Source organism: Podarcis raffonei, chromosome 3 (assembly GCF_027172205.1).
Source record: "Podarcis raffonei isolate rPodRaf1 chromosome 3, rPodRaf1.pri, whole genome shotgun sequence".
NCBI classification, from domain to species: domain Eukaryota; kingdom Metazoa; phylum Chordata; class Lepidosauria; order Squamata; family Lacertidae; genus Podarcis; species Podarcis raffonei.
This window is the reverse complement of record NC_070604.1, coordinates 121,743,806-121,756,013: the sequence shown is the minus strand read 5'-3', so window position 1 is coordinate 121,756,013 and position 12,208 is coordinate 121,743,806. Positions and strand designations below refer to the sequence as shown.

General features: G+C 50.5%; 1 protein-coding gene across 8 annotated transcripts in view; it reads left to right on the top strand.

The window, feature by feature from the left end:
• The window catches only part of PTK2B (protein tyrosine kinase 2 beta), a 358,085-nt gene that overhangs the window by 111,682 nt on the left and 234,195 nt on the right, over positions 1 to 12,208 (top strand). For 4 of the 8 annotated variants that reach the window (XM_053383795.1, XM_053383798.1, XM_053383796.1 and 1 more), the window contains 6 exons: positions 374 to 412; positions 1,351 to 1,378; positions 2,999 to 3,054; positions 3,724 to 3,870; positions 3,990 to 4,070; positions 8,194 to 9,872. In XM_053383795.1, the coding sequence (XP_053239770.1) occupies positions 374 to 412; positions 1,351 to 1,378; positions 2,999 to 3,054; positions 3,724 to 3,870; positions 3,990 to 4,070; positions 8,194 to 8,409 (567 nt within the window). In that variant the 3' untranslated portion in view covers positions 8,410 to 9,872. The remainder of the gene's footprint in view (positions 1 to 373; positions 413 to 1,350; positions 1,379 to 2,998; positions 3,055 to 3,723; positions 3,871 to 3,989; positions 4,071 to 8,193; positions 9,873 to 12,208) is intronic. The other 4 variants (XM_053383797.1, XM_053383800.1, XM_053383802.1 and 1 more) reach the window with 4 other exon arrangements.

Below are 12,208 nucleotides of genomic sequence, written 5' to 3'. Positions count from 1 at the left end.
AGAACCGTGGCCCTAGAGAACAAGGGACTAGCAGTAATAGAGTACAGTGAACGCTTGGGTTGCGAACATGATCCGTGCAGGATGCACGTTCGCAACCCGCAGCGTACGCAACCCACATCTGCGCACGTGCGGGTTGCAATTTGGCGCGTCTGCGATTGCGTAAAGCGGGATCTCGCGCTTCTTCACATGCACGACCGCTGAAACCCGGAAGTAACCTGTTCCGGTACTTCCGTGTTTCGGCGGTTTGCAACCCGAAAAAACGCAACCTGAAGCGTCTGTAACCCGAGGTATGACTGTATTAAGTCCCTGTCTGGACACCCCCTCTGAATCATTCATTGCGACTGCTGATGTTTGCTGCTTTCTTCCGCCACAGGACCCCATGGCGTCTGTGAACAGCCACACCTACCCCCCAGTAAGTCCATGGGCCACAACTCTCCGGCTGCCCTCTGCTCGCTCTCCTAACTTTCCTAACTTCTCCTGGCAAAAAGATGATAAAGTGAGGGGGAAATAATCACGGCTACATCACTTGAACAGACACCCTCTGCAGCGGCTTCAGGGCTGCCCTGTTCCCCATGGGACTCTGACTCTAAGTCTCGGTGCTCCAACAGGGCTCTGTTGCTCTTCTGAACTTCCTTCCTGCCTCTGAGCTTCTGGGATCCTTGGCCTTCTGCTTCCCTCGCCTTGCCTCTTTCCCCAGGGCCACATTCCCTCCTGAGGGCCGCAGGTCGGAGGCAAAAATGGGCGGAGCCACAAATGCAATTTTTTTTTTCTAAAGTGGGCTGGTTTCTACACACCCACCACTCTCTTTTCCACCCAGACAAGCAAGCGGTAGAGTTCAAGGACAAAGTCCAGCCAGGCAAAATCACTGAGGGAGGGTGTGAAGTGGGGCCAGTGAGGGGCGTGGCCTTGGGAGGGGGGGCAAGAGCCAGACAGGGAGGGCTGGAGGGAAGAAGAAGGAAGAAGGAAGAAGGAAGAAGAAGAAGAAGAAGAAAAAGAAGAATTTATTTATACCTCGCCCATCCAGCTGGGTTTCTCCAGCCACTCTGAGCGGCTCCCAACAAAAGATTAAAAATACATTAAAACAGTATTTGGCCCCCACCCCTGAGAGACACCAAAATTGCTTCTTCCCGTATAAGAGCCAGCTCTCAGCAATGGTCTAGGAACATGATCTCTGATCTCTCTGCTTCTGCTTCTCAATTCCAGCTAATTTCTCTCCTTTCTAGATTAAACTCATGCTTACTAAAGTGTCAGCCCCACTGAGCACTGGAGGCTTTACTTCTGAGATAACACGCACTGGATTTATGCTGCATGTGTCAAAACCATGTGACTCAATGCCCCTTTTCTTTTCAGAAACTCCCCGAGAAGGAGGCAGGATACAGTGAGTATCTAACTCAATTTGCCCTTCCATAGTGCAGCCGCGCAAGGTGTCATTCTCTGCTCACCATTCCAGGCGTTTCACGATCGAGAGAACTTGAGTTCCCCGTCAGTGCGGTCGAGGAAGCTTAACCACCTTCCCTGCACCTTGCGCAGCGTGTCGTACTATAGAATAAAATTGTAAGGCTGTCGTCACGTCGCGCTGCTCCCACCACCCTCAGGCACCCCTTCCAACTGCAGCGCGAGTCTTACTATAGAATAAAATTGTAAGGCTGTTGTCATGTTGCGCTGCTCCCACCACCCTCAGGCACCCCTTCCAACTGCAGTGCGAGTCTTATTATAGAATAAAATTGTAAGGCTGTCGTCACGTCGCGCTGCTCCCACCACCCTCAGGCACCCCTTCCAACCGCAGCGCGAGTCTTACTATAGAATAAAATTGTAAGGCTGTCGTCATGTTGCGCTGCTCCCACCACCCTCAGACACCCCTTCCAACCACAGCGCAGTAGCAGAACAGCAGGCCCCTGAGCGAGGCAAGCTGCTGAGGGGGGGGGCGTTGAAAGGGGGGTGGGTGTTATTTCAGAGTGCCATTTGACCCCCCGCTTTCCAAAGCACCCCCTGCCTTAAACATGGAGACAGCGCAGGCTTAAGAAGGGACATTGTTCAAAGGTGGGTTGGAGGGGCTTCAGAGTGCGATTTGGGGGTGAGCTATGGAGGGAGAGGCAGGAAGTGGGCGAGGTGTAAAGGGAGGGGGTTGGTCAAGTGTAAATGGAGGGGGTTCGCTGGGGTGGAGGAAGGACTGTGGCAAAGGGTGGAGGGGTCAGCCGGGTTGGTGAGTGGAGCGGGCAGAGGATGGGTGAAAGATACTCAGAGTCAAGAGTGGATTTCATGCTGTTTATTCAGCTCATAGTGGTGAGGAGGAATGGAAGTCCCGCCAGAATGTCTGCTTTATATACATTATTTACACAATGGGCTCCACGTGATTGGCTAATTCTGGGATTCTCCTGTAGGGCAATCAGGTTGCGGATTCACTTCCACCTGGAGCTGGATTGGGTGGCTCCTGTGGACCAATCAGCCTGCTGCATTCTGGATCCTATTGTTCTAGGACCAATCAGCCTGCTGCATTCTGGATCCTATTGTTCTAGGACCAATCAGGCTGCTGCATTCTGGATCCTATTGTTCTAGGACCAATCAGACTGCTGCATTCTGGATCCTATTGTTCTAGGACCAATCAGCCTGCTGCATTCTGGATCCTATTGTTCTAGGACCAATCAGACTGCTGCATTCTGGATCCTATTGTTCTAGGACCAATCAGACTGCTGCATTCTGGATCCTATTGTCCTAGGACCAATCAGCCTGCTGCATTCTGGATCCTATTGTTCTAGGACCAATCAGACTGCTGCATTTTGGATCCTATTCAACTCAGTACATAACAATGGGGAACATCTGTGGCCCCACCCAGATGTTTTTGAACACCAGATCCCAACAGTTCCAACCGGGGAGGCTAAAGGACGGAGATGGTTTGAGTTGCAGTCCAATCCCTGCATGGGTTGACAGCTCTTCTAGCAATGTTGTGTCATCATCAGCAACAACAATAATAACAAACTGTTGTGTTTCCTTTTTATTGATGGCTTAGCTGAGTTCACAGGACCACCCAGGAAGCCGCCCAGACTTGGACCTCAGGTGTGTAGTTGGCCCTCGCCTTTTGCTATCCTGTTACTCTCTCCGTTTTGAGCCAATCTCTGTGCCAGTTCAGGCGATCCATGGGCCAAGGATCACCCCAAAACTGTATCATTCAATTGATTTGGGGTGGGGTGGGGGACGGAATACAGGCCTCCGATTGGGGAGGTGTATAGCTATCCTGAACAGCGGAACTCCTTGCAGAAGGAAGAATATGCTGCAACATTTTGTTGGAGGTCCTACTTGTATTATTTTAGGGTTCGTCTGAGCTGGAAGGCAGGGAAGAAATATCCAGTGTTAGTCATAGAGTTGACCCATTAAAAGCAATGTTACTTAAATCCACTGATCTCAGCGTGGGGTCTGCTCTTATAATAGTAATAATACATAAATGCATAAAATTCAGAAACTTGGGGGGCACTTCCCCAGACTAAACCCCTGCCCCCCCTTTGATTTATTTGCTTGCTTATTGTATTTCTATCCCATGTTTACTCCAAGGAGCTCAAAGTGTCATACACAGTTCTCCCCCCCACACACACACTTCATTTAACCCCCCCTCCCACAAGCCAAGAGACTGTGACTAGCCCAAGGCCAGTGAGTTTTGTGGCTGAGCAAGGCTTCGAACCCTGGTCTCCCACGTCCAACACTAACCACTGTGCCACACTGCCTTTCCAGTTCTCGCTTCAGCCAACCCCCACGGCCAACCTGGACCGGACGGATGACGCTGTGTACGGCGACGTCATGGACCTGGTGAAGGCTGTTCTGAAGCTGAAGAACGAGGTCAGCAACCACCCGCCAGAACGCTACATCCTGGTTGTGAAGGTATTTATTTCTGCTTTCATTCCTTTGCACTGCCTTGATGCAAACAGGTTGGGCAGAGGCAGGGTGGGAGAAGAGCCGCCGGGAGTCTCTGATCATGCTTTGATTTTGCCTCTTTGCAGGATGTGGGCCTCTCCCTTCGGAAGCTCATCGGGAGTGTGGATGAAGTCCTCCCGGCTCTGCCTGCCTCTTCACGCACTGAGGTGGGTCCTCCTTCGGGCAAGCGGGCAACCTAAGGAGATATCAGAAGGGGAGTGGCTGTCTGTCCTCTTCCATTGCCTTGTGCTCCACTGTGTCAGGTGTGGAGAATCCTCCCCTCCCTTTGGTAACTTCACAGATCAGAATTAACGAGCGGTTGGTAGATCTATAGTCCTTTTTGGCAGTACGCCTTTCAACCAATGTCAGCGACTGGGCTCAATAACTGGTTCTGCCCCAAACGGGATGGGCGACTGGAGCACTTCCAGAGACCTTCCAATCCTGGAAAACAGGTCCCAGTGCCAAGGTACAACAGTACTGTTTTAGTCATATTCAATGGCATTGTGCCGTATTTTTCGCTCCATAAGACGCACCTAGTTTTTAGAGGAGGAAAACAAGAAAAAAAAATATTCTGAACGAAACAGTGGATGTATGATTTTTGTGGTTCATGCTGTGGCCACAGACATGTGATCTGATGGTGAATTTGGGGTGACCCAATGCAAAAATCCTGAGGATCCATTTGGATCCGTGCTTTGTAACCATGTTTTTGCGCCATTGCAGCCCCACACAACAGTGGGTGCATGCTTTTTTTGGTGCAGGCTGTAGCCATGGACATGCTATGTGATCTGATGGTGAATTTGGGGTGACCCAATGCAAAAATCCTGAGGCTCCATGGGCTTTTACCTCTCCCCTCCCAGGCAGCCTCCTTTATCTCTAGCGTCCCTTATCTCCCTCCCGATCGCTTGCTGATCAGCTGCTTCCTTTCAACACTCCCTTCACTCTTGTTTGCCTTAGTGTCTTTTCCTTAGCTGGAGCAATTGTTTGCTCCGCCTTTTCTTCTAATTTCTCTCCTCATTGCTTTAGTCTTCTGTTTCCTCTCCTTGCAAGTTCACTCTTTGCCTCCCCTCTCCCAGGCAGCCTCCTTTATTGCTAGCGTCCCTTATCTCCCTCCCGATTGCTTGCTGATCAGCGGCTTTGTTTCAACACCCACTTCCCTCTTTCAAACAAAAAAAAAGCATGATCTGCTTTTTGCCCCGGGGCAATTCGGCTCCAGAGACCATGCATTCGCTCCATAAGATGCACAGACATATCCCCTTACTTTTCAGGAAGAAAAAAGTGTGTCTTATGGAGCGAAAAATACGGTATATATACTGCAAATTGCTTTGAGTCTTTTTTGGGGTAGTACAATGCACTCACATTTGACTTGCGCTGATCCATTCCTACATGCTTGGCTGTGGCAGTGGGGCGTTCCGGGTGACAGTTGCAGTAGAGGAGGGAGAGAGACGAAGCCAGGATGGTGGAAGAGGGCAGACAGAGGAAGACAGAGGAAGAAGAAACCAGGTGTGAGAGGGAGGAGGGAAACCAACAGAGAGGTGTAGGCAGAAGAAAAAAGCTGGGGTGGAGCTGCAACTTCTGCCTGCCTCTGCCTCTCCCTCTCTGCCTTTCTCCTCCCTTCTGCAGCCAAGGGATCCAGGTTTCTTCTTCCTCCTTCAGACTCAGCGCTTCTCTGCTCTTCTTGCAGCCAAGAGGGGCAGGTTCCTTCTTCATCTGGCAGTGGCGCAAGGAGGGGTTCCCCCGCTTCCAGCAGGCAACTTCTGACTATGCACAGTGTTGCTTATGTGTGCTGCCTTGGATTCGTATTGAGATCATGTGAAAAGGATCTAGGAGTCTTGGTTGACCACAAACTTGACATGAGCCAACAGTGTGACGCGGCAGCTAAAAAAGCCAATGCAATTCTGGGCTGCATCAATAGGAGTATAGCATCTAGATCAAGGAAAGTAATAGTGCCACTGTATTCTGCTCTGGTCAGACCTCGCCTGGAGTACTGTGTCCAGTTTTGGGCACCACAGTTCAAGAAGGACACTGACAAACTGGAACGTGTCCAGAGGAGGGCAACCAAAATGGTCAAAGGCCTGGAAACAATGCCTTATGAGGAACGGCTAAGGGAGCTGGGCATGTTTAGCCTGGAGAAGAGGAGGTTAAGGGGTGATATGATAGCCATGTTCAAATATATAAAAGGATGTCACATAGAGGAGGGAGAAAGGTTGTTTTCTGCTGCTCCAGAGAAGCGGACACGGAGCAATGGATCCAAACTACAAGAAAGAAGATTCCACCTAAACATTAGGAAGAACTTCCTGACAGTAAGAGCCGTTCGACAGTGGCATTTGCTGCCAAGGTGTGTGGTGGAGTCTCCTTCTTTGGAGGTCTTTAAGCAAAGGCTTGACAACCATATGTCAGGAGTGCTCTGATGGTGTTTCCTGCTTGGCAGGGGGTTGGACTCGATGGCCCTTGTGGTCTCTTCCAACTCTATGATTCTATGATTCTATGATCATTCTATCATTTTTGAGATTGCATCCCAGTACAGCTTTTGCCACTCTTTTGTTGACTATGAGGGCCACTCCATTTCTTTTATGGGATTCTTGCCCACAGTAGTAGATATGATGGTCATCCGAACTGAATTCGCCCATTCCCGTCCATTTTAGTTCACTGATGCCCAGGATGTCAATATTTATTCTTGCATCTCATTTTTGACCACATCCAACTTACCAAGGTTCATGGTTCTTACATTCCAGGTTCCTATGCAATATTTTTCTTTACAGCATTGGACTTTCCTTTCACTTTGTATTTTAGTTTTCTGTTGGAAGCCGCCCAGAGTGGCTGGGGAAACCCAGCCAGATGGGCAGGGTATAAATAATAAATTCTTATTCTTATTCTTATATAAAGCCATGTGGAAGCCTAATAAATCAAATCAAACCTAATGAATCAAATCAGAAGGGCCTGCTGAAAAGGTGTCTTCTTCTTCTTTGGTGATGACCCGTAGACAAGTAAGAATGTCTTCTATGAACGCGGTCTTAACAGTGAGCCCATAAGTGACCGTGGAGGCCAATTCAGGATCCACACGTCCTTCCACAATGGGGACATAGGTTTCCAGGTGGGAGTTGATCACAGTGTGGATTTGCCAAGCGTGCCTTCCTCTTAGCACGTTTCTCCCTTGCGTCCTGAGTTCGAGTGTCTTCAAAGCCCATGACATCTTTGGTAAAGGCTGTTCTCCAACTGGAGCGCTCACAGGCCAGTGTTTCCCAATTGTTGGTGTTTATACTACATTTTTTGAAATTGCCTCGAGAGAGTCTTTCAACCTCTTTTGTTGACCACCAGCATTACACTTTCCATTTTAAAGTTCGGAATAGAGTAGTCGCTTTGGAAGACGATAATCAGGCATCCGCACAACATGACCAGTCCAACGAAGTTGATGTTGAAGAATCATTGCTTTGACACTGGTGATCTTTGCTTCTTCCAGTACAGTGGTACCTCGGGTTAAGAACTTAATTCATTCCGGAGGTCTGTTCTTAACTTGAAACTGTTCTAAACCTGAAGCACCACTTTAGCTAATGCGGCCTCCTGCTGCCGCTGCGCCACCACTCCACGATTTCTGTTCTCATGCTGAAGCAAAGTTCTTAACCCAAGGTACTATTTCTGGGTTAGCAGAGTCTGTAACCTGAAGCGTATGTAACCTGAACTGTATGTAACCCGAGGTACCACTGTACAGTGGTACCTCTGGTTGCAAACAGGATCCATTCCATAGGCAAGTAAGATTGTCTTCCATGAACATGGTCTTAACAGTGAGTCCGTAAGTGACTGTGGAGGCCAGTTCTGGATCCACATGTCCTTCCACAGTGGGGACATAGGTTTCCAGGTGGGAGTTGATCATGGTGAGGGTTTGCCAGACGTGCCTTCCTCTTAGCACATTTCTCTCTTTCATCCTGAGTTCGAGTGTCTTCAAAGCACCACTTTAGCTAATGGGGCCTCCTGCTGCTGCCATACCGCCGGAGCACGATTTGTGTTCTCATCCTGAAGCAAAGTTCTTAACCCGAGGTACTATTTCTGAGTTAGCAGAGTCTGTAACCTGAAGCATATGTAACCCAAGGTACCACTGCACACTGATATTAGTTCACCTGTCTTCCCAAGTGATGTGTACAAATTTTCAGAGACACCATTGATGGAATGTTTCGAGGAGTTGGAGATGGCGTTTATAAGTGGTGTGAACAGTGCTTTCACAAGTTGTTGGAGTTAACATGCTGCTTATCTGTGTCTTTGTCCTTCTGTCTGTCTGTTTGTGCTCTTCCCCGGCAGATTGAAGGCACCCAGAAGCTCCTCAACAAGGACCTTGCCGAACTGATCAACAAGATGCGCTTGGCTCAGCAGAACGCCATGACGTCCCTGAGCGATGAGTGCAAGCGCCAGATGCTGGCCGCCTCGCACACTCTGGCCGTGGACGCCAAGAACCTCCTGGATGCTGTGGACCAAGCCAGGATGCGAGCCAACCTAGTGAAGGTCTCCTTTGAGTGACCCAGAGGGCTGGCTTCCTTTTTAAAAGATGAATGAATACGTAGCCCCCTCCAAGCTTCCCTGCGCTGTCTCCACCTTTGCCCTGCCATAACACGCTCGTGTCTTTGATTTCGTCGCGTCTGTCTTCCGAGAACGAAGGAGAAGGGACTCTAGGGGAGAGCCGTCTGCGTGTGAGGCAGGGGAGGGACTTCCTTCCTCTGCCCCATAGATCATGCTGCTAAGGGGGACGCAGGACCCCAGTCCTAGGGGGGCAGTTCAGACCTGTCAAGGGGTCCTGAGCCTGCACCATTAGGGTCCCAGGCCTGTAGGTGTGCAGGCGTCGCTGTGTACAGACTGATTTCTTTGCCAGTATCTCTGGCGCCAAGGTGTCTCATTGGTCAAGGGGGTCAAAGGCGGGGAGCAGTGGGGTGACCCATGAACCTCACTGGCACCCTTCTCCGGATAAGCCAGAGGAACGGTGGCAGGCCAGGCCACTTCTGGGTTTCTCCCAAGGGTCCTGAAGACCCAGTCCTGGGAGAAAAAGCTTGCTAGGTCACTTTGGTGAGGGACATTCCCAAGGTGGCCCTTAGAGGAGGCTGTCTCGTGTCTTTGTACATTGTATAGAAACATTTATTTAATGGCCATGTACGAACTGTATGCGCAACCTCACACCCCAGGGGGGGAAAATACCCTCTCTCATAGGCCAAATTCCTTTGAATTTGGGGTGGAGTTTGAACACGTCTCCCTCTGAACGATGGAGATCCAAAAGGGGCTCTTTTTTAAAAAATGGATTTGTCACGAAGGTATGTACCAACCAACACATAACTGTGTAAACCACAACAGAACCGCACATGGCATGATTGCTACGAAAAGCAAATTGCAGAAAAGCAGTTCCATCTCGTAAAGTTTCAAAGATGGTTCTGTGTAACCCAGCCTTGTTCTCCCTATTTATATAATCCAGAAATGAAGAACAATCCTCATAAAAACTATTTGATTTAGTTTTGCCCCAGACTACACTTCTACGTCTGACCAGACTTTCAGATAAAGCCATATTCCATGCATTAGTCAACCATGCCTCCTGATAAGGAACTTTCAATGATTTCTATTACAAATCTGGCTGCTGATCGTAACATAAGCGCTAGATTTTTATAAGTGATAGGAGTTGAATTTGGGACGGAGCTTCAATGTCTCTCCAAATGGAGGAGACTTTAAAAGTTTCCTGTTCCAGCAAAAACAAAAACAAACAAACAGGGAACTTTGAGGGATCTCAAGTATTCTGGCTCCAATCCTCTGTACGCTTACCTGGGAGTAAGTGCTACTGAAGTCACTGGGGCTTCTGAGTAGATTGCACTGTAACAGGCTGATGCGGACACCAGCTTTCATGTCTGGAGTCGCCTAGGCCATAATAAATCTGTTAGTCTTAAAAGTTCAGCAAAACTCACTTGGGGGTGTTTTATATTGATAGCTCCAATTACAATTCCAAGGTGTTATGTACTGAGCTGAATAGGATCCAAACTGCAGCAGTCTGATTGGTCCTAGAACAATAGGATCCAAAAGGCAGCAGTCTGATTGGTCCTAGAACAATAGGATTCAGAATGCAGCAGTCTGATTGGTCCTAGAACAATGCAGCAGTATGATTGGTTGGCAGGAACTACCCAATCATGCTCCAGATAGAAGTGAATCCACAACCTGATTGGCTTACAGTAGAATTCCGGAATTAGCCAATCATGTGCAGCCCATTGTGTAAATAATGTATATAAAGCAGATACTTTGAGGGGACATTCATTCATTCCTCCTCACCACTACGAGCTGAATAAAGAGCATGAAATCACTTCGCGACTCTGAGTATATTTCACTGGCGACGAAGGTGGGATCCCGCTGAGCTGACTGCCACACACAGCACCGCAGCACCGCCACCTGCCGCACCGCTGCCTCGCACCGTGTATCCAGGCTTCAGCTCCGGGACACAAGGAACTCAGAATGGCAACCGACAACAGCTTCTCGCCATTCAACCCAGCATCCGGAGACTGGGAAGCGTACGCCTCCCGTTTCACCTTCCTCCTAGAAGCCAAAGGGGTCACCGATGAAGAAGACGCCAAGAAGAGGGCGATATTCTTCAGCGTCTGCGGAGAGGAGACGTTTGAAATCGCCCGGGCTCTCCTTGCGCCTGAAGATGTCGCTACTGTCCCATACAAAACAATAATGGAACAGCTGAAGGGGCACTTTTCGCCGCAGCCCTCAGTGGTGGCTCGTCGAAATGCCTTCTACGCAAAGCGGCAAGCCCCTGGGGAAACCATAACTGGGTTTGTGACCTCTCTCCGCCAAGCCGCCCGGTTCTGCAACTTCTCAGAGCTGGAGAACATGCTTCGTGACCGCCTCGTCGGTGGCCTGAAGGATGAGAAGCTGCAACGACACCTCTACGCTAAGAAGGACCTAACGTTCCAGGTCGCTCTGGAGGAGGCCCTGGCAACGGAAGCTGCCGAGAGGTCGACGCAAGAGGCACGGCCGAGCCAGCTGTCCCAACCGAGGGTCCACCACGAAGACCTCACCGACGACTCAGGATCCGACAGGGAGGAGGTGCACCGAGTACAGCAGCGCACTCAAGCAGCCCACATACCACAGCTGCCTCGACGAGAAGGAGGGAACTGCGCAAGCTGTGGAGAAAGCCACGAGAGGAGGACCTGCCGTTTCCGCAATGCAGAGTGCAGGCAGTGCAGAAAATCGGGACACATCGCCCGGGTGTGTCGGGCTCGGCCCACCCGACGCCAGGCATCAGATGACCAATCCAAGAGCCCCAGGTCCCGGGGCCCAACGCACCAAGGCAACTCGACAGAGCTCACGGACGTCCAGGTATACCAGTTGCCCCACCCCAACGTAGAGAAAATTTATGTTGACGTACAGATAGAGGGGGCCCCATGCCGCATGGAGCTTGACACGGGTTCAACTCTATCCATAATCTCGGCAAGGACCTTAAGGAAACTGTGTCCTACTGGGGGTCCCAAACTCAGGCCGGCCCCATTCACCCTCCGGGACTTCCAAAAACGTAAGGTCCCCACAATGGGGGTGGGGACCTTCAGGGTGCAATACCGAGGGCGGACGCGGCAACTGGACTTGCTTGTGGTCAAGGGCCCCTACATTAGCTTACTGGGATTGGCATGGTTTGGACCACTGGGGCTAGCCGTCACCGGGGTGAACCACACAAGCTTACAAGTGGACGTGGACGCCATATGCAAGGAATTTCCGGGGGTTTTCGATGGGAAATTGGGACAGTATACGGGCCCCCCCATTGCTCTACAGCTTGACCCCGCAGTACGACCGGTCAGGCTCAAGGCCCGCCGGGTCCCGTTCGCCCTGAAACCCCGTATAGACGAGGAATTGGACCGGCTCGTGGAGCAAGGAGTGCTGGAGCCGGTGCCTAATGCCCCCTGGGAAACCCCAATCGTCACGCCCGTCAAGCCTAATGGTTCGGTCCGCATCTGCGCAGACTACAAATGTACCATAAACAAGGCCCTCACGGCCCATGCATACCCAGTGCCAGTGGTCAGCCATGTTCTTGCCACCCTGGCTGGGTCGAAAATTTTTGGCAAGCTGGACTTGGCCCAAGCATATCAACAGCTGCCAGTAGATGAGGCCACAGCAGAGGCACAGACGATTGTGACGCACAGAGCAGCATTCAGGGTAAAGCGGCTGCAATTCGGTGTCAGCGTGGCACCAGGCATATTCCAGAATCTAATGGACTCTCTACTTAAAGGGATTCCTGGCGTTACCCCCTTCTTCGATGATGTGTTGATTGCCGGGCCCACACCAGAGGAGTTTGAGG